Consider the following 23,046-nt stretch of genomic DNA (forward strand, 5'->3'; position numbering starts at 1 on the left):
GGGCAGAGCACATAAGGAAATCCTGAAATTTTATGCTGTGCCAAAAAGATGGAAGGAAAAAACTGTATTTATTTTATGAAAGCACAAATAAACAACTGGACTGGTATTCCACAGCGGGCATTGTTAATTGAAAGGGCACATTGTGTGTATGCTCCAAACCTAGCCATGGGGAAGCAATCTAAACTTTTAATAGTAAAGATGCAATCCTACCAGCAGAAGGAGCTGATTCTGTGAAAACTGTGGCAGAAGGAGAAATTATTAAAGGTGGGAAACAGTGTGTTTGTGGAAAATGATTACTCACTGCACACCAGGCAGAAGAGAAGTAAATTTATTCCACTAATCAGGGAATGTCAAGAAGCAGGTGTGAGATTCAAACTACTGTATTCAGCTATCTTTAGAATATTCTTTCCTGGAGGGACAAAATCAATTTTTGATGCAGAACATGCTAAGGAGGAAATACAAATGTTTGTCCAACAAGAAGTGAGCTGTGAAACAGAAGGAGATTCTGCTGCTTGTTCTTCTGGTAATAAAGACCACAGAAAGACAATACCAGTGAAATATTGTCCAATGTTTCAGTGGAAGATGCTTGAGAGACAAAAAAAGCACAAGAGTTGACTAGAACAACAGAGGATACATTGTAAATGAAGCAGAGACTGAATATGAGAGATGGAGATAAACAGGAAAAAAACCAACAACTCTGAAATTGGCAAATAAATGTGGGATTACAAAGCTTTAATTGTATTTATGAAACATATCAGAACAAAAAAACCTGGACATATTGGACTTGTTTGACTTTGTTAAACTTGTAGGGGACTCTAAAGCATATGGCGTACTTCATGTCATTGATGTTTGGAAGAGCTCTTAGGAAGAGGAGGTAGAGAGTTAACTGTAAGTAAAAGAAAATTTTGTTTTCAACAGTAGTATTTTTAGAATGCATGATGTCATCTGCATGCTATAAAGTAAAGTTTTCTCAGTTATTTTCACGTGTAATGGGGATACTAAAGTAAACCGGTACCTCTTTTTTTTCCTCATTTTTTTTTTCTCTTTCTCTTTGTTCACTCTTAAGAAATGTAGGCACTGGAGCATAAAAAAAAGAAAGAAAAGTCTGGTCAAAAGAGCATGATACAATAAACACTGAAGTACTTTTTTTTCATTCTTGCATAGGATAATGACTAGATTATGGCCCTCTGCTTGCTCTATTAACAAATTTTAAGAGAAAGCAAATACAAAAGAGCATTACATATAATAAAGCTTTCCCGTAGCAAACAAGTAAATGCTTGTAGAAGCAATTCTGTATCTGGTTATCATATCTCCATGGGCACAATCTGATAAAGCGCAATAAAAACAGAATACTTCTTTCTTTCAGTGGCTGGGAGATAATGTTTTATGAAAACATTCAAGTGTTTTCCTAATATGGGAGAGGAATAAAGATAAGTCAAAACGAGACAGCACTTAATAGAAGCACTGGCTGTACCATGATCTCAGCATGAATAACCTTCCTTTTAGGTTAACCAAGTCTGTGAGTGTGGCTGTCAGTTTGGGACAATTGTTCCTATTAGGAGAGTAAAACTTTAGTTTTTGAAGATGTACATAGATTTATGTGTTAGTATTAAGTTAATAGGTTTTATGGCTGTACTGGGGTACATTTTTGAGGGCATTCAATAAAACAAAATGTTTTAGAAGATATGGCATAGGCTCAAATTGATATGACAAGAAACAACTGTATACAAAATCAACCTGCCAAACCGTGTATGCATGTAACACAAAACCTTGAACTAGATACTTAAAAAAGCTGCTGCACATAAAGGGTGGGAATAATAACTTTTTAACATATTGATGCTTTCTATATTATCTTTAAATGTAAATGGTCTCACAGATGTATATAAAAAGAGTAGTGAACTATATTAAAAAGTATAGAGTGCCAATAGATATGCTACAGGAGACACATTTGGAAAGAACTAAATATGTGAATTTGATAAAGAAAGGTTTTCAGGACAGTTATTTAGCAGAATACCTCAGACAAAAGGAAAGAGGAGTATTTACATTAATTGCAAGAGGAGCTCTAATAGTTATAGAAGATGATAAAAAAGATAATGGTAGATTTGTAGTACTAAGGAGCTAATGGCAAGGAAGGAGGATTATACTGGCATATGTTTATATTTCACCTAAAACTGCAATAATGGAACTTAAGAAAATTCTGGGAGAAAAAGTCCACTTTCAGCAGGGAAATATTACTTATAGGTGAGGACTGGAATTTGATTTGCAGCAGTGGAGATCTGTATGGGGGCCCAGAAGGGAAAATATAACAAAGGAGGGGTAGATTTTTCAAGAAAGTTATGAAAATGTTTGGCATGGAAGATGTGAATTCAGTAGTAGGAGTTCAGAATGAATTTTACATGTTACCCAAGGTACAAAAACTGGGCTAGGCTAGATGGAGCTTATATTTCACAGGAACATGTGCATTTAATTGCAAGTTTTGATACTTGCCCGATATCTATTTCAGATCATGAGCCAATAATAACTAAAACAAAAATACTGGCTAATGAAGTAAAACTGAGGCAGTGGTACTTTCCCACCTATCTGTTGAAGAAAAGAGAGGAATTTAAGGAATGGGTAGTGGAAATTATTCAGGAGTTATTAGAGAAGATAGAAATTTCTTCTGAAAATATAGCTAGGTAGTGGGGTAAAATTAAAGTAGAGTTTAAAAATATGATGGAAATAAGAAAGAGATATATGGTTAAGAAGTAACAAGAAGCGGGGTTTAAAAATATGTAGTGAATAAATCACGAATGAACCACCATGGAAATAAAAAAAACTCTTAAAATCCTTTATTAAAATGAAACCTCGATAAAAAGGAAATATTTGTAGCAAAATCTTTGTTGCAGCAGGATCTGAGGAAGGGCAATCCCAAAAGTGCTTATCCACCCTGAATGATGCACCCAGGGCCGGCCTTAGTTAAAATGACACCCTAGGCAAAGTAGTGCGCTGGCGCCCGTTAAGCCCCACCCACACCATACTCAAGGAACATCCGTATGTGAGCCACACCCACAGGTAGGTCACTCCCCCCATCTTTCATTTTTTTAAATGCATGGAAAATCAATGAATGCTTTGTCATACTGTAACAAAGATACCTTGTAATGTAGTTAACCTGTAAGTGAATTATCTTTAATAAACCTGCTTGATCTGTTCCTGCAAGTGAATTCTCCTTAATAAACCTGCTTGATCTGTTGCTCCTTCAAGATTTTATCTACAGTCATGAGACAGTAATAAAACTGCTTTTTACAAAGTTCACTGATGTTTATGCATAGAACTTGTCATTTACTCTGGTGTAGCATCAACTCTGCAGTGTGCATGACTTTGCCTAAAATGTTACACATTAATTACTTCATACCCCGATGTGTGCTTCATGCTCTTCACAGGTCAAGTCAGCAACACATTGTGATCTGACAAAAAATAAGGCAAAAATCTAGACATTGTGGAAATATCAACACCAGATACAAGCCGGTTGCAAAATGGCTATAGCGTGACGCAGTCACTGAGCACTGCATGATTCATTCCCTTGTTACCTAGCTTGAACTGGTCAACTTAAGTAGCAGTTTCCATAAAAGTCTGTCATACCTCTTCCGCTTCAATACATTTACTCCACTGAGAATGTAAGCTGGCAATATTCAATGCGTTTGCCTAGAATTTGCTTACAGAAACTAGTTTTGCATCTATCAAACCTGCATTAATTTACATACATATGCAATGGATGCAAGCAACCCAAAAATGGCATTTTGTGCATCCATTCTGAGCAGACTGCTTGGTTCTGCCTCACTACATCTTTTTGCAAATTCAGTTACAGCAGATGCATTACACGTATCAATCATCTGGTTATTTTCATTCACATTCCCCACATAACTAAGATGCATGTTGTTTGATATATTAATTACCATTCTGTACTTTTTACAGTATAGTATTTTCTATACCTCAGACTCATGAGGAACCTTTGAAGATGTACTCCTTGTTCAGAAAGTACTGTTTCCATTTATAATGAATAAAAATGTTTACATATTGCCTTGTCCTGAGTGTTTTAGGCAAGCATTCTTCAAGATCACTTTTCCTGACCCACCACTCAAAGACTGATCTTCAAAGAATCCTAACATGGTCATGCTTTCCAAGTTATATTCTTAAGTTTCAAACCCTGTGCTTATTTTTGAAAATGTCATTTACTTGCTTTAATACAACTACACCCTAACATATTCCCTCTTATAAAGTGTATTCTCCACTCTAAAAATGAAAGCTATCACATAAATAATACAAGAGTTAGTTGTGTTCCTCTTCTGTGATATTTCTATACCATTTAACTTTCTCACTGTACCAGTGTTGGATTTGAATGTAATCTTACACTTTAGATTTTTTTTCTTCCTAGCTGTTCATATCATGTAATGCGTCTTATTTAAAGTTTTCTGGCCAAGGAAAAAGCCCATAGAGCAAAGATTCACAGCTGCCTTTGTTCCCATCCAAAAAATCATAACCTACTAAGATTCTGAGGATTCATAACTTTTACTACAAACTGAGGGGAGCTGAAGCAGCTAGAATGCTGAAAGTGCCAAAATCTAGATACCACTGACAGAACAAAACAGTGGCCAAGACTAAGTTCTTGACTGTCTAAGTTTACTAATCGATTCCTAACTTTACAAAAAATATTTAATCACCATTTTATAGATGCAGAGAATATTCTTCGCAGGGTGTTTAAAATGTGAACATGAACGGCCACTGAAAATTCCTGAATGAGAAATATAAATGCAAAGCTAACATTTACTGCAGGGTATTATGATTTCACTTTCTGGGCACACAAAGCCAAAAATAAGTGGGGGAGCAAAGTCTTCAAGTTGTGGATGTTTTTAAAGAATGCAGTCAGTATTGCCAAATATTAGTTTAGTAACATAAACATTAATAGAAGTACAAGAATTCAATTCAAAATGCAATTCAATGAGAGTTATGAAACTAATCTTTGGCAGTACTCACTGCTTGCATTCTTTTAGTCATATCTCAACAGTGGCACACAACAGCATTTTGAATAAATTAAAATGCATGCATGCAGCATGCTACATTTTTTTCTGGCTAGCTGAATTATCTTTTCATAAAAAGAGATTTTTCCTGATCCTAAGATAACATTTAAAACATCTGCTGACAGTTGGTACCTGAGCCTTTATTTTTATTAGTTCTTTTGATACCTGACAAGATTCATGAGGAACAGGTGCTGAGAAACATCCACACTATATAGATTACCTTGTGAGTCTTGCCAGGTAAGAAAAGAACTAATAAAAATAAAAGCCTAGAATTACCAACTGCCTGCAGATGTTTCTCTTCAATGAGCTTCAATTAGCATAAAATGAATGGAGCAGATATCTCATTTGGTCCAAATCATATAAGATGACTCATTTGATTTGTATCGCTAGCAAGTGCTGCCATATCAAGAAGTTTATTTAAACAAGATCACAATGAGAAACATATACATGACACTGAGGACACATGAAAAACTATCACTATAAAAAAAAAAAATCACTAACTCCCTCCATCACAAACTTCTTGCACAGCAACAGCTCCAGCACATATTCACTTTTTTCAGGGGAAAATACTGTATTGATGAGCAGCGATGCATAATCCGTCAAAAGGGAAACTTCTTGAAACCCTCATAGTTCTAAAAGACAATCTAGCTACATTTAAATGGGAAAAGGGGAGAGCCAGCTACAGTACAAGCTACAAACGGACCATATGAAGGTACTACCCATCGTAGATGACATCACGATTTCATATACAGCTATCTCGCTTTCTTTACCTAAACAGACTGCCTGGTATAAGAAAATACAAATGTATCATTTCTTTTCAGTGTCCCAGGGCAGTAAATCCTGCTCTATCCTAAGTCACTGACAATTTCTGTTTGGGCTTTTCCTTCGTATACAAAAGCAAGCAACCTATGTGTTATATAATCAAGAAGTATGCCAAAACAGCCCTGTATGCCCAAAAATGTCAGCAACATTATACCTTTTATTGGAATGTATTTAGCTCCCTGACTTCACTTACCTTACGCAGACAAATAAAAATCCCAAATAAAACCACTCTTTGTCCGCCCACTTGGTTGAGAACCATGTCGCCGATTCACACACATCGAACAGCCAGGGGAAATAAAAAATCCAAAAGATCTGCCCACCTCTATCTCATTCATGAAAAAAGATTCATGAATGATCAAACTTTTATTCTGTCAATTGAAGCAGCAGCCAGGGACGTCAGTGGTATGAAAGTATCACTGATTGGATGCTTTAATACTGACTGATCACATAGATGCAGGGGGAGGGAATGGAAGAACACACAGCAGGGGATGGTGGTATCTGCTATGTGTGAATTATGCTTTGGACTGAGGAAGTGGGGGGAGGGCACAAATGCTGCAGTACAGGGTGGAGAAGTGGAGAAGAACAGAAATTTAAGTAAAGTAAGTAAATTAAACTTGAGCCCTTTATGAGGCCGGCTTGTATGGCACCCTAGGTGGTTGCCTAGTTCGCCTATGCCTAAGGCCGGACATGGGTGCGCCTTTTTGTGTGTTTATATTTTTCCACAAGGATTTTGCTACAACTATTTCCTTTTTATCGAGGGTTCATTTTACTACAGGATTTAAAAGTTTTTTTTGGATGTCCATGGTGATGCTTTCATGATTTATTCACTATATTGCCTTTTCTTTCACAGAACACCTTTAGCTGCTAACAGGTTTGTTTTGGACTGTTGAGTTTAAAAGTATTGTGGAAATGAGAGAGATATGGTTAAGAAGTAACAAGAATTTTTAGAGGGATCTGACAAATGTTCAAGTATTGCAGAATAGGGAGAATCTCTCAGAACTAGAAAAGGAGCAATTGCAGAATGCTAAATAGAAAATTAGAAATGAACTCCGTAATATGCATGAATTTAGAAAAAAATGCTGTTAAGCAACTATTTCCAGAAAATCCAGAGCACAAAAACTTTTAGCACAATGACTCGGGCAACAGAAAGTAGAAGGGGTTGTCTACAAGTTTAGGGAGCCTATAACAAGGAAGATAAGTGATCCTCTAGAGGTACTAGAAATATTTTGGAAATTTTATTAAAGTCTGTATAAAGCAGAGAAATTTGAAGTCAAGATAAGGTACAAATGGAAATGTTTAGGGAAGAATTACATTTCCCAAGGTAAGAGGTAGATGAGGCTTAATTACCAACAGTTAGGATAGGCGAAGATGAGATAAAATGATGATGTATAACCAATCCACAGGAAAGTCCCCAGGAATAGATGGTATTCCTGTGAAAATTTGGAATCTAGAAGGGGAAAAAAACAAAGATCTGAAAGGTTTTGTTTAACAATATTTTAAGAGAAAATAAAGCACCAATATCCTGGAAGTAAGCGGTGGTGGCTGTAATACCTAAAGAGGGTAAAGACCCATCAGATCTAGCTTCATACATGCCCATTTCAGTCCTAAACTATGATTCTAAAGTTTTTGTCTATAATGCTAAAAGAATGGCAAAGGTGATGCCAACATGCCAAAATTGCTAGCTGTGGATCAATGTGGTTTTGTCAAGGACAGGCAAACATTTGATAACATTAACAGAACATTGATGACCATAGGGAAGCAGAATCTAAGAACATACCACTGTTGTTGGTGGGTCTTGATGCAGATAAGGCATTTGACAGAGTAAGCTGGGAGTTTATGAGCAGGGTAATGAAAGCATTTGCAATTCTTGATAAAATTATAAGGTTGGTTAGGAGAATATATGAGGATCGGAAGCAAAAGTTAGTCAGTGGGTTCTTCACTGATAATTTCTGTTTGAGCAGAGGAATCAGGCAAGGGTGTTTTCTTTTCCCCTTTTGTTATTTGCATTATATTTAGAACCATTGGCAAAGAAAATAAGGGACTCAGAAATCTGAGGATATCATTGGTATGGTTGTCAAGAAAAGCTGGTTCTGTTTGCGAATGACATTGTTTATACCAGATAAAGCCAGAAAAGGACATTACTGTGTTGTGGAACATTTTGAGTCAGTTTCAAATCTTTTTAGGATACAAAATGAATGAAGCTAAAGTAAAGGCAATAGCTGTAAATTATGTACCCACTCACTAGATGGTTTAGCAATATCCATATTTATGGGACATGATAAAATTAAGTACTTAGGAGTATGGATTAAAAAGGATTCTGGTGTGGCCGCTAAGGATATGTGGGAAGAGGCTAAAATAAGATAATACAAAAACTGAGAAATTGGCAGCTTTGTTATATGGATATGGATAGCAAGACACAAGCAGTTAAAATGTTTAGTCCCTTTAGATTTATATATGGGTCAGGCGTATTTTTATCAACCAGAGAAGAAGTTATGCATAGCAGTTAATAAAGAACTGAAGGATTTTATCTAGGGGGGAAGGTGGCAAGAGTAAAGTGGGATAAGCTGATTCTTCCAATAGAACAAAGTGTTTTGGGAATTACCTGATTTGAAGGGGTATTTCAGAAGCCTGTAATTCAAAATGGAAAGGGATGAGGATGAAACAGGAGGGAAGCTCAAGAAACAAGGAGAGGCTATAGTTTTGTGCAGATCCTTAATGAGAATAACAATAACCATACAGAATATTATAATCACCAAGTAACTGAAAGTATTCTAAGAACTAAGCCAACACAGGAATGGAGAAAGGAGATTCTGCCGATAGGGATGACTGCAATTAAGGATCCAGACAACAGGCAAGAGGAAGCTGGAATTTATTGGAGAAAACTGGCAAAAGAACCAAGGTATAGGGAGCAAATAATTAGAGAGGGAAAGGTAATAGAATGGGAAGATGCCAAGAATTTGTTTGGATTACAGGATATAATGTTCCTTATTAAGGATTGGTATTGGAGTATAAGCAAGGAGAAAGAAATAGGGTGATCCTAAGTGAAAGACCACCACTTCTACCGTTTTTAGTAGAATATAGAACAGAAGATGATGTTAAAAAAAAGAATAATTAGAGCATATAATATATTGCATGAAAACTATAAGAATCAATCAGAGATGGTTAGAATGGATTGGGAAGAGAGACTGGGCAATCATTTCATGCTGAGTCTAATTATGGTGATTGCCAAAAAAGCACTTACTAGAAAATGGAAATCAAAGTCTAAACCAGCTGTAGTAGAAGTAGTGAATATCATAACAGAGATCAAACAACTGGAACTGGGATGTTTAGAAAAAGGTAGAAGTAAATTACGTAGAAAAAATGGGAAATGTGAGAACATTAATGTTTGACTGACAATGACTGAATCGATTATAAGTGATGTATAATATTTACAACTAAAATTATGTCACTATGGTTTATTTTCATTTATATAAATGTATGATTCCCTATGTCATAAGTGATAATTTAATAAAGGTATTTCTTGTTTACTGTGACTGTATTGTACAGGGTCCTGGGTTCAAGACCTGCACAGGGTGTTTATTTGTCTGGTTGGGTTTGTTTGTTCTGATTTTTGTTTATATTGGTATCCTGTTTTTATACTTGGTGGCTTTGCAGTTGCCCTACCCTACTGTAAATTTGATCTGGGACACTCCTCCCAGTCTAGTGTCATTACCTCATTCTACCTAATCCAGGGAGAACATTTGAGAAGGCAAACCCAGTTAGTTTCTGCTCCTCCTTTCCCCTTTCCACTTTACAAAAAAATGTTTTTTTCTAAGCTTGTTTCCTGCCTTTCCTGTAAGTAGTCTAGTCCAGATACAGATTTGCTGTATCCAGGACTGTTTGTAAGCTTCTGAGCCCCCAAGCCTTTCTCTGTTGGAGAGAAGCCTTCTAGCTTAATTTTCTTTCTTAGAACTAGCCAGTTTTCTAGTTTCAGCACTCAAATCTGTTTCTTTGAGCTCAGCACTTGTTCAGAACTCATTGTAAGTACTAAATAAGCTACACATTTTACAGCACTTAACTTTCCTCACTTTTCTAGAGGAAAACAGTTTTTAGTACTTAATAAATAATCACCTATCCAGGCATGTCTAAGGGTCAGCTCCCCGTGTTTTCTCCTATCTACCTGATGAATCTGGGCATCTTGGGGCAATGCAGCAATTGCCTCATGTACACAGACAACCCCCTCCTCCTCCTACCACCCAACACTACAACCTGTGAGAGATGCACTTCTATAGCCAAACTGGAAGCAAAGCTCTCTTCACCCAAGACTGGACTAGACAGTCAAGAGGAGAATGTAAACACTTGCACCACACCACACTCATCACATAATCCCTCAAAACCTACACCACCAAAACACACACATAGAAACACAAAACACACACCTACATTCGCAGAGGCTCTCAAAAAAATCTACCCAAGCAACAGGGACCTACAAAGCAGAAACGCAAGCAACCTCCACCCCCCAACACAACCTAAATGACACATAGCCCACAAACTCAGTGTGTCACTCAACCACAGCCCATAAGGCATAACAATGTACCCAACACTTTAGTCATAGGTGACTCTATAGTTAAGCACACTGATGCTCCACTCACAGGCTAAACAAGGAGAAAGTTACTGTCAGCTGCCTGTCAGGTGCCAGGATCTGCCACATAACACATGCACTCAGGTCACTTGACAACAAGTACAAATATGACTCTGTCATTGTCCATGTTGTTGTGAATGACCTGAGATGCACCTCCCTGGACTACATGAAAAGAGACATGGAGGAGCTGTCTGATCTTGTAGCCCAGTCAGGTATGACCCTAGCCCTGAGTAGCATACTACCATCACCCAGAATTATACCACAGTACAAGGACAAAATGATTGACTTCAATAATTGGCTAAGCTTCTGGTTTCATTCTAAGGGGATCCAGTATCTGTCTGCCTGGGATGACATGATCGACAAACCACGATGCTTTGCCAGAGATGGCCTGCACCTGTCGTCCTTGGGACTCCGGATACTGGCTAAGGCTCTTGCCACCCCTGTAGTGCCTTTTTTTAGGCAAGATTCAAATGACAAATTCACCACCATAACAGGTACAAGCAAGCAAAATGGAGGGGTAATGCTATTTAATGCTAGAAGTCTAAACCTCAAAATGCACTCCCTCAAGGCACTCTTTAAAATGGAGAACATTGGTCCAGTGACAGAGATCTGGTTCAAGGCTTCAGAGAGCACCCCTGCATTACCGGGCTATAATACATAGCACACCTTTTGGCCACCTAACCTGGACTGAAGCACTAAAGGCAGAGGTGTGTCCATATTCATCAAGGATATCCACACCTCCAGGCTAGTTGCTCAGCATAATGCATCTGAGATTATCCAAGTGCAACTAACTCTGGGCAAGACCGCAATCCAAATTGTAGCTTGCTACAGATCCCCCACCATGCCCCAGGATTCCCACTCCTCATTTCTTGATACACTGGAAAATATTAGGGTACAACCTAACACCCTAATAATGGGCGATTTCAACTACCCCACCATTAACTGGGAAAACTACCCATATACAAACTGTTGTGCTCACCGTTTTCTGGAGTTCATAAATTTCAGTGCCTTGGATCAACTTATCCACACCCCCACCAAGGGCAGCAATAGCCAGCCTAGACCTGGTCATTACCAACATGGGCAACCGGTGTTCCACACCAGAGGTCAATTCCTTGTTGGTCAGATCCGACCACAAGCATATCACCCTAGACATCCACATCCCACCCCCCATTAGGGAAACCACCGTAAAAAAATTCTCCAAAGCCAACTTCACGCTTCTTAAGACAGAAGTGGCAAGCTTCACGACACCCATGCTGATGGACAATAGAGGTACGACTGCTGAATCCTATACAGTTGCACTTTATAAGCACTTACATGAGTGCATGGATTGTGCAATCCCTAACAGAACCAAGATACTATTCTCCAAAAAAAGGAAGCCAATCTGGTGGTCCCCTGCCATAAACAAACTCTACAACAGAAGAAAGAAAGAAACTGTTGCAAAAAAGAGTAAAATCCTATGACTGGAGGAGCTCCGTGGTCAGCCTCAGTAAGAAACTGAAATCCCTCATAAAATCCTCCAAAGCTAGTTACGAAAACAAAATCGCCACTTATTCTAAAGACAGCCACAAAGCATTCTATAGCTATGTCAAGAATCTCAATGGCAACACTCAGATCTGCTCTGATTTACAGCACAATGGCACTAAATATACAGAACCAACTGATATTGCCAGCATCCTGGCAGATAGGTTCAGTGCTAACTTTACCCCTCTCTCATTCTCTAAAGGGCCCATCTCTATACCGGAAGAATGCAAAGTTCCTGTAATCACGGCTGCATGGTTAAAAAAAAACACACTCTCCAAAGCCAAGAACACAGCATCCATGGGACCTGACAACAACCCAGGCTGCGTTCTACATGAACTACAGAATGAACTGGCACCTCACCCTACATACCATGTTCAATCATAGCCTCACCTCAGGCTTTGTGCCCACTGAATGGTGCACAGCAACAGCTATCCCACTCCACAAAGGGAGAGCCACCACGGACCCTGGGAACTACCGCCCCATTAGCCTGACGAGCCTGGTCTGCAAGGCTATGGAACGTATCATCATAGAACTTATAAACAAAGACATTGGTAATCTCCAAACTCTGGACCCTACCCAGTTTGGGTTTGTAAAAGGCAGATCATGTTTCCTAAACCTGATAGCCTTCTTTGAAGTGGTCACCAAAGCCATAGATGAGGGTAAGGTGGTTCACACATCCTGTCTAGATCTTGCCAAGGCTTTCAGCACCATCCCCTACTATGGAATTATAGATAAACTCACTAAACTAGGTATAAATCCCTATGTCACAAGATGGGTTGCCAACTGGCTCACTGACAGAATCCACACTGTGAAAGTAGCAGACTCTAAGTCTAACTTCAGACCAGTGACAAGTGGTGTACCACAGGGTTCAGTCCTAGGTCCTCTCCTGTTTGGTATCTACTTCTCTGAAGTACAGGTTAACACAGAAGGTCTTTGGCTAACAAAGTTCGCAGATGACTGCAAACTAGGAACCATAATCAAAACTCCTAACGATGTGGACATACTACAAAAGGGCCTCACTGAGACAGATGCCTGGTGTCAAAGCCATGGCCTCAAGCTCAATGCCAAAAAGTGCATTGTCATCCCTTTTGGTAAAAACTCTGTTTCCATGAACTACCAAATAGACGGTAGTCTAACACCGAAAGTGTGATAAGAGACCTTGGGACACAGGTGGACAGTAGTCTCGCCCTTGATAGTCACATTGCCACAGTAGTCAGGAAATCCTTCTACATGGCACACCTCATCACAAAAGGTTTCTCATAGAGGAAAAAAAGAGGTCATTGTTCCCCTCTACTCATCACGCATTAGATCCATTAAAGAGTACAATGCCCCTTTTGGTATGTACCTCACAAGACATCTACAACAACTGGAAAGGCCACAGAAATACCTCACAAAGAGGATTACTGGCCTCAAACAGATACCCTACGCAGACCGTCTCAAAAAACTCCAGCTTTACTCTGTTGCATATCGTCTACTCAGAGGCGATCTCTGCCTAACATACAAAGCTATGTCAAACCCATTTCCACATGCTTGCCTGTAAATGCATCCAATTGTGTTTGATCTTGACTTTGTTGCATTTTTCCATTCAAAACCTAAAATTCCTGTTTCTGTTTTTGCTTGACTAGACTTCTGTGGACTGAGAATTTTTTTTTTTTATAGTTTAAAAAAAAAAAAAGCTTATGTTTTTGCTACTGCTTGTTAAGGACCGATGCTTTTGAATGCACAAGATGCTGCTCTTTCCTTTCCTGCTTGAATGGACTTGTACCAGATGTGGAAACAAAAAAAAGCTTATTGTTTGGCACTGGGATGCATAGTTTCACAGGGGGCATGTGCCCAGAGAAGTGCTGACACACTTACCTGCGAAGAAAAAAAAATCAATGTGTCAGAGTCACTAGTTCTGTAATACAGTTCTATTGTACCTGCAAAGATTAGTGTGGCAGCGGAGTAACTAGCTCCATAATGCAGTTCCATTCAAGCCTGGAAATTAAAAGCACTCCTTCCATAATGCATGTTTGAACCTAGAAATCAAGGTTCCTGTTATCAAAATCTTGTGTGTTTCACTCTTTGTGCAGATGTGATGCAACACTTGAGAGCAGGTCTAAGCCTGGTCCATTGTCAGATAACTTGTTTACTAGAAAAGTATGGTTTTACTTATTCAAAGGTACATTACAGGCCATTGAACACAGTTTCAGTTAGTTGCAGATCTTCCATAACTTGGAAGGAGCTCTATGTAATGATAATATGAGCTGTGATTGAGCTTTTTACCCCTTCTGAAACAATGTTACTTGCTGGAGTGTAACCTGTGTACTACTTTGTTCTTTAACTGTGATAGCGCTGGTTTCTTTAGGATTTTTTGGAGGTGAGAGCAAAGCAATTGGTTTATATGCTCCAAGTTGTTTGTACTTGCCTGAATGTTGCTTAGGAACTGGATTGACAATTGCTGTTTTCTGTAGATCTGGTATTACAAGGGAGAGAGAGTGAGCGATAGAAAAAGTAGTTGAGTACATGTCTAAGTGACACCAGTAGTAAAACTGTTGCATACCCTCAAAAATGTAGGATAGAGGCCGTTTGAGACCACTTTTCATGGCTTGGGATCTCATGTAGTGATTTGTTAATGCTGGCCCAGTAATGCTTTGAACATCTGAAATTCAAGAAAGAAACTAATGGTGCTCTCTAGAGAGATTTGGATAAAAAAATTGCCTTTGGGGCCTATTACTCTTTTCCTACAAAAGTCTGTTACAAAAAGCTCTCGCAAATCCTGCTATTCGGGATAACACTGTTCTTCAGAACACACAGGCAAACCTACTCCAACTGTTCCCATGAAGAGTGGGTACAAGCAGAGGCACCTCAAGTTTCCATCAGAGTCTCCATCTCCATATTTGGATCTCGATTAATGGGGTGAATGGGGGTTACTCAAATTTCCCTTGGGGGATCCCAAATTTGGAGACATCTCGGAATTAATTGGAAGATGTAATCCAACCATCCCTGAAGAGGATATATTCTAAGAGGACTTGTACACAACTACTTCCATGTTGTGGTTGGTCCCTCCAGTAAACCATGCAACAAGGTTTGGACATGGAAAGGGCTTGGTGGGAACCTGATGTGGCTAAGCCTATGCCAAGTAAACCGGGCAAGTTTCTCTGGTCCCCTTCTCCAGAACAGACTTCATTGGTATAATGCTGTTCTTGATGACTCTTTTGTGGTATCAGCAGCCACAGAAAGGGAGCCCTCTGAGGTGACCCCATCTATCATACAGGGATTCTCAAGCAATAGATCACATGCAGAAGCATGTCTTCACATTCTGTATAATCGCTATATATTACCTAATGTACATGACTTATTTTCAGCAAAAGCTTGTAGAAAAGACCCTTGAATTACTAAAACATTCACAGCAAACTACATATCCAGGTAGAGTTGCAGGTTGCAACAATGCAAGGTGTCACTTTGCCCTCCTTGAGGGTCATTCACAATGCAGCCAATAGAGCAGTTGGGATGGACATCACCTGGCTCAGATTACATGGTTTTGCAGAATACTTTAGGGTAACCTTTGCTAATGCCCCTCTCAACAGGTCCTCGTTGCTTGGTCCCAGGATGACTCTACTAGCTACACCACTCTGAAAATAAGGGATGGATGAAAAAGTGAAAGTCGGAGTGCACAGATTGGTGTAAAAAAGTGAAAGTCGGAGTGCACTGAATGGTGTATTCCCATGTCATGTTCCTAAAACAGTATTAATAATGTAGCTGCATTCTGCTGACTGAATCCTGTCCATCAGCATATACTTAGTGGCTATCCCAGAACAATGAACATTATAATAAAGTTTTTCTAATAAGACTACTTATTTATTTCTGGGTGTTTATCACTTGCTCCTTGCTGTCTCACAGAACATGATGAGATTAAGGTTTCTTTTACACTAATTAGCTGAATCTGGTCTCCTGCTGTTCTTGCTACAAAATTCCCTTGTCATCAGTTTTAAAAAGATTAGTGAATTAGCAAGTGCAGGTGGTATTTGTTTTACTAATGTTTATCATGTGGGTTTGTTTTACTAATGTTTGTCATGTAGGTAGGGCACTTTGTAGAGGTCTTATCTTCACTTATTGCAGGAGCAGTTTCAGGATTATGATTTAGAGCCTCACACCATTTGTATTTAAATACAGTGCCACACTTTTGTTCATCTGAGAATATTGTGTAAAGGGTGGTGATATTGAGGTAGGACAGTGATTATTTGTAAAGCTTAACAGCTGACTGTTTCCATGAATGAGATCAATCTCATTTACAGAGGCAGTCTGCTTAGGCTTCTGGCAGAACTCCTAGATGACACTATCCAAGCCCAAGCTGGAAATAACTATAGATGTTCTTTGTGTTTCACTGTTGCAGTCATTACATTTGGGTAATCTGCTGGAAGGTTGCCCGCAGTCAGCCTGATTAACAAAGTCTTGGGTCCTGCGTCAGTTGCTGTCCCTTCTTCCATGACGTCAGGTCATCAGGGGTATAAAACATGCAGCTGATGCCATTACATCAGTCTTTCTTGCCACGCGGTGCCCGAAGCAGAAGCAGTTCACAAGTGCCGGTCGGCCGACTCCTGAAATTTTAATTTTCGAGTTTCAGATCCAAAGTCTTCAACTAAAAAGCTAAGTACCCCATTGGGGAAACCTTTTCTTGCTCCTTACCGATGTCAGTAAAAGTTAATAATTGCATTACTTGTGGGAAGCAAATACCTCATAAGGATTTTCATTTGTACTGTATTCCTTGCCTAGGCCCTGACCACAACGTATCTTGCTGTCGGTTTTGTGCTTTATTTAATCAATGCACTATCAAACATTTTTGCTACTAAATATTTTGGCTCATGCTTTAATTATCCAGAAATGTCGTCAGTTAGCAGTCCGACTACTGGAATACCTAAAAAACGCAAAGAAAAAAACAGACACAGGCCATTGAGGTCCAAAACTGCCGACGACGCTTCTCCTAAGCCAGTTCACTGGTACTCAGTGAGGCGCTTTTGCAGCCCCTGATACCCGCTACTTCTGATTCGCAGGCCTCTACCGAGACCCATTCGGAGTCCAGTATGCCACGAGATGCTTCAATTATGGAACCCGCGGATGTCTCTACTTTGAATGGGGCCGCTATGCAGGCACCGGCTTCTGAGGGTGTTTTCAGGCCTTCAGATTTGTATATTAGACTGACGCCATCTTTAAAACTAAGGCCTAAAAAACGACGCCTGGGCCACATGTTCAGGCAGCTATGCCTAAAAAACAAATGATCAAATTGGCTGAAGATTTAATTACTCTGATCAAGGGTAGCCAACCCGCCCCTTCTAAGAGGCCTAGACAAGACATTGATTATGAATCTTCTGAACAGGATTATGTTTCTTCTGACTCTTCTAATGACCAGGAATTGTCTATACCTACTTATGAGGACTCTGATGCAGAAGATTCCACTCCTTCTGCTTCTGCCCCTGAGGATTTTTCTTTTGGGGAAACTTTACATACCTTAAGGGAAAATTTTCCATTGGGAAAGTCAGGATTTCTCTGAATCTAAAAAGAGACTTCGGGATTTTCTTATTCTTCCTCAGCATAGGCCTTTGGCTATACCTCCTGTTCTAGACATTGTTGATGTTTTTCAGAATCTAGTATGGCTCCCTGATTCTCTGCCTCTGGCTCCTCATAACTCAGATAGATACTACAGGGTTCCTGACTCCCACAAATTCCTTTTCAAAAATCCTGTTGCAGATCCTTAAACCATTTCTTGGGGTCCCAAGGGCATTAAGGCTTCTACTGCTAAAAATCCTACCCCTTCTGATAGAGATTCCACCAGGGCGCTGGAATCTCTATCAGAAGGGGTAGGAATTTTAACAGTAGAAGCCTTAATGCCCTTGGAACCCTGCTAAAAATCCTACCCCTTCTGATAGAGATTCCAAGGTGCTGGATAGATGGGGTAAGAAGGTTTACACTTCTGCACCCTTGGCAATCAGGCCTTTAAATGGTCAGTTTCTTATGCTAAATTATCAACAGCATATCATGGGATTGCTTAAACAGAAAATTATGTTAATTTCTGACTGTGTGGAAAACAAAGATTTACAGGATTTATTGCATTCGGCTGAAGAAGTTGAAAAACATACTTTGCAATGTGGTTTTGATTCTTTGGAGGCCTCTTGCAGGGCTGTTGTAACTGGGTCTGTGCTAAGAAGGCATGCTTGGCTCAAAGAGCAAAATCTGCCTGATCAAGTTAAAGCAAAATTGTTCGATGCTCCTTTACAACAGGACCGTCTCTTTGGTAAAAAGGCTAAAGAAGTTTTAAAAAAGATGGAAGATAAAGCTAAATCTATGCAAACTGTGAAAGATTTCTTACAAGTGCAACCTCCAAGATTTAGTAGGCACTGGCCTACTAAGAACTGGTCCTTTCCAGTTCCTTCGAGAGACACTCAAGTCAAACACAGACATTCCAAAGGCTCCAGGTTTCAGTCACAAGGGACTTTCAGAACAAAACAATGGGGTGCCTCCTCTTCCAAATCTGGAAACAACAAGACACCTCCCTATGGTAAGCAGTCTCAATGACATCCCTTTACACTTACCAAGCACTTACCTTTTAGCCGCCCCTTTGGGGAGAAAACTGGCTCTTCATGCAAGAAACTGGCAATTTATAACCCAGGACAAATGGGTTTTAAATATAGTATCCCAGGGATACAGATTTCATTTCACACATTGCCAATTCCAAACAGATGGCCAGACCTGCCCCCAAATCAGTGGTCAGAGGCCCACAAACAAGTACTTTCTCTCATGAGCATGGGGACTATTCAACCAGTACCAGAAGAGGAAAAGGGACAAGGTTTCTATTCAAGACTTTTCCTGGTATCCAGAAAAGACAAATCATGGCGTCCAATTCTGGACTTATCTACTCTAAACACCTTTCTGGACATTCCAAAATTCAAGATGCTGACTCTTCAGCAGTTACTTCCTATGCTAGGCAAAGATGCCTGGTTGGCAACTCTAGATTTAAAAGAGGCTTACCTGCATATCCCAATCAGGGAATCTTGCAGAAAATACCTCCGCTTCAAAACAGGCTACTTCCATTACCAGTTATCTGCATTGCCTTTTGGCTTATCTGCTGCGCCCAGGGTCTTTACAAAGTGCCTGGCTCCAGTAACTGCATTTTGCAGGTAAAGAAGTATTCAAATATATCCATACTTGGACAATTGTCTAATTCAGGCAGAAAACTAGGACACTCTTCTAAACCATCTGGCATTTGTGAAAAGAGTTCTAACTTGTCTAGGGTACACTATAAACGAAAGGAAATCACAACTGGTACCCTCTCAAAAAATTACATTCCTGAGTGCAAGCTTGAATACAACTGCCCAGATGGCTTTCCTTATGCCAGAGAAGCAAATTCATTTGGTGACGTACTTCCAACAGGTGGCAACAAAACCCTTCTTTCTGCAAGGCAAATACTGCAAGCCTTGGGGTTCATGGCCTCCTGCATTCTTCTAATTCCATATGCAAGACTGCATATGAGGAAACGTCAGTGATACTTAAAAGGTCTATGGAGTCAGCATTGTCACAGCCTGGAAACAATGATTCCTTGCCTGCAACTAGAGTTCCTATGGTGGGCAGAGGCCTACCACCAAAACAAGGGACTGTCATTCACACCACCCCCTGCCCCCCAAACCCTAACTACAGATGCATCAGACTATGATTGGGGGGGGGGCACATCTGGCAGGGAAGTGCATTAAGGGCAAATGGAGCCCAAATCAAATGCACCTTCATATCAATCAAAAAGAAATGCTAGCCGTACATAATGTACTGACATCCTTCAAGGACTACCTTCATCCAGGACAATTAGTGATAAAGACAGACAACACCACAGTTATGTGGTACATAAACAAGCAGGGGTACACACTCCTACCCCCTTTGCAGACTAGCCATGGCATTTTGGAACACTGCCTTGACCCATCAAGTACAACTACAAGCTCAATTCCTGCCAGGAAAGCTGAATACTCTGGCAGATGAACTAAGAAGAAATCTCATGGACCCACACGAATGGAAACTGGAACCATGAATTTTCAACATGTTGACATGCAAATGGGGGAGCCCAGACATAGGTCTTATTGCCTCACACGGCAACTATCAGTTGGACAAATTTTGCACAAGAACTCTTCACAAAATAGCCTGAAAAGTGGATGCTCTATCCTTCAGCTGGAAAAAACTATCAGTCTATGCCTTTCCCCCTCTGCCTCTGCTCTCCAAAGTTCTACTAAAAGTCAAACAGGACAAACCAAAAATGATTTTGATTGCTCCAGACTGGCCTCGCCAACACTGGTGCCCATTCCTGCACAATGTGTCACACCTTCCACTGTGGCATCTGCCTCAGGCACCTTACTTACTGTCTCAGCAGAACAACCAAATTCTGCACACTCAGCTCCAAACTTTGAATCTTGCAGTGTGGCTAATCACCTAAATTCACCCTTAGCATCCCTCAGCAAACCTGTGATGGATGTCATTTTGAGGGTGAGAAGGCCCAGTACTAAAAAATCTTATGCTGACAAATAGAAAAGATTCTGTGCCTGGAATCAGTCTCAAGGGATAAGAACAGCAGTGCCCAACATTCCTCAGATTTTACAATACTTAACTGAGATGCTTCACAAGGGCCTGTCCTTTTCTTCCATAAAAATCCATGCCTCTGCCATTTCAGCTCATTACAACACAGAACCTCCCCTCTTCTCTCATCCTCTGCTAAAGCAGTATCTCAGAGAGGCCAAAAACTTAAGACCACCCAGAAGAGCTCCAACCCCTGCCTGGGACCTCAATTTTGTATTGGAAAAGCTCACTCTCCCGCCTTTCGAGCCAGCTGCTACTGCAGACTTAAAATTTCTCTCCTGGAAAACAACTTTCCGTTTAGCAGTCACTTCAGCTAGAACGATTTCCGAATTATAGACTCTTATGGCAGTGGAGCCTTTCATCTTTTTTCATGTGGACAGGGTATCTCTCAGGACCAATCCATCCTTCATGCCTAACGTGGTATCCAGTGTGGCTCTTAATCAGACCATTCATTTGCCAACTTTCTTTCTCAATCCACAGAACAAGGGGGAGCGGATTCTGCATTCATTGGATGTACACAGACATCTTAGATTTTACTTAAACAGGACAAAATCTCAAAGAAAATCTGAACAACTGCTGGTGGCATTTGCTGCAGGGGCAGAGGGAAAGGCTATTTCAAAGCAAACCATTTTCAAATAGATAAGCCATTGTATTTGTTTCTGCTATATGCATCATGGAAAAACTATCCCCCAGGGGATCAGATACCATTCCACCAGAGCTGCATCTAGTTCTACAGCCTTTCTCAGAGGTGTTCCTACCAGGGACATTCTAGCAGCTGCTACCTGGAGCTCAGTTCATACGTTCACCAAACTTTAACATTTACCACTTTTCTCTAAATCCAGAGCTGGCTTTGCCACTGCTGTCCTGCAGGGCCTTATAGCTGGTCCTAATGCTGTATAATTCCCTCCACCCAACCATAGCTTTGGGAATCTACCCAAATGTAATGACTGCAACAGTGAAACACGAAGAACATAGTACAGTTGTGTACACTTACCATAAATGTAGATGTTCGAGTGTATTCACTGTTGCAGTCCTGGTTACCCTCCCTCCAGCCCCCTATTTTTCTCTGGCTATACCTCTACTTTTTTTCACTATGCTTAAAAGTCTTTTTGGTGTATTTGCTTTTGGGATTGGAGATATTTTTTTTGTGTTTTTAATTTTATTTGCTCCCCATTTGGGGGGCACCTGACATCTGGGGCAAGAAAAACTGATATAATGGCGTCAGCTGCATGTTTTATACCCCTGATGACCTGACGTCATGGAAGAAGGGACAGCAACCGACGCAGGAACCAAGACTTTATTAATTAGGCTGACTGAGGGCAACCTGCCTGCAGATTACCCAAGTGTAATGACTGCAACAGTGAATACACTCGAACATCTACATTTATGGTAAGTGTACACAACTGTACTTTTAAATTTGCACTGCAGTGCTAATTTTGTGAAAATGGTAGAGCTACAAATCTAACATTGTTAGCTAAAACCTGATATGCTAATGCAAGTAGACAAAGAAGCAATGGAATATGTGAAAGAGATAAAGGGAAGGGGTGGGTATGACAGTGTGTGAACACAACATGACAAGGTAGTGGCTTCCTCTAAAGGAAGTAAGCTTTCCCTGGTGGCAGGGCTAGGAGAAGAAGAGACCCCCACCTCCTATAGCCAGAGACAATCACACACACTAAATGCCGAGTCATCCTATGTGTAGTATACGCAGGGTTGCCAGATGTCCGTATTTGGGCGGGACTGTCCCGAGATCAGCAGCCTGATCCTGAGTCCCGCCCTGCCGGTTTAAATCCCGGCCAGCCTCCGCTTTGTTTTTTTTTTGATTGTCCCGTATACTTGGCTTCTTGTGTTCCTCATTAAACACGAGAAGCTCCGTGTTTAGCGAATTTTAATTGGCCCATATGCCGGTATACGGGCCAATCAAAAATCGCTAAACACGGAGCTACTTGTGTTGAATGCGGAACTGAATTTTTTTTTTTTTTTTTTTTTGTCTTCACTTGCCGTGAGAGACCTTCTGGCAACCATGAGTGTACATCTGTTGAATTATGCCTCCTGGAAGATCAGAACAGTAAGAGAAATTAACACTCCTTAACAACTTGCAGCACCATCACCTCTACGGCTTCACAGGTTAGAGGGAAAAAATAGTGTTTTAATGTTTATGTCTAAATGTAAAAATAACAGCTATTTACAAACTCATGGTAGGAGATAATTTGTGTATCTACAATCGAGTGTGGTTAAAATTGCACACTGAAAATGGATTAGTATATAAAATAAAATAAAACAAGAACTTATTAATTCTTAGACCAAATGAAACCATAATATTGATACACAGGGCAATTTGTGGTAGTTTCACAAGGTGCAGAGAGGGCAGTTGAATGTTGCAGTAAACCCACCTGCCCCTTCTCTATCATTCGAAAACTACCCATACACATCCCCCTT

General features: G+C 40.1%; 1 protein-coding gene across 1 annotated transcript in view; it reads left to right on the plus strand.

The window, feature by feature from the left end:
• EPS8 (epidermal growth factor receptor pathway substrate 8) overlaps positions 1-23,046 on the plus strand; it is a 2,217,981-nt gene that overhangs the window by 1,526,690 nt on the left and 668,245 nt on the right. Inside the window, exon 8 of the mRNA XM_044087279.1 lies at positions 3,571-3,653. Within this exon, the coding sequence (XP_043943214.1) occupies positions 3,571-3,653 (83 nt within the window). The remainder of the gene's footprint in view (positions 1-3,570; positions 3,654-23,046) is intronic.

This window comes from Protopterus annectens, chromosome 11.part0 (assembly GCF_019279795.1).
Source record: "Protopterus annectens isolate FY-2018-M chromosome 11.part0, PAN1.0, whole genome shotgun sequence".
Taxonomy (NCBI): Eukaryota; Metazoa; Chordata; order Ceratodontiformes; family Protopteridae; genus Protopterus; species Protopterus annectens.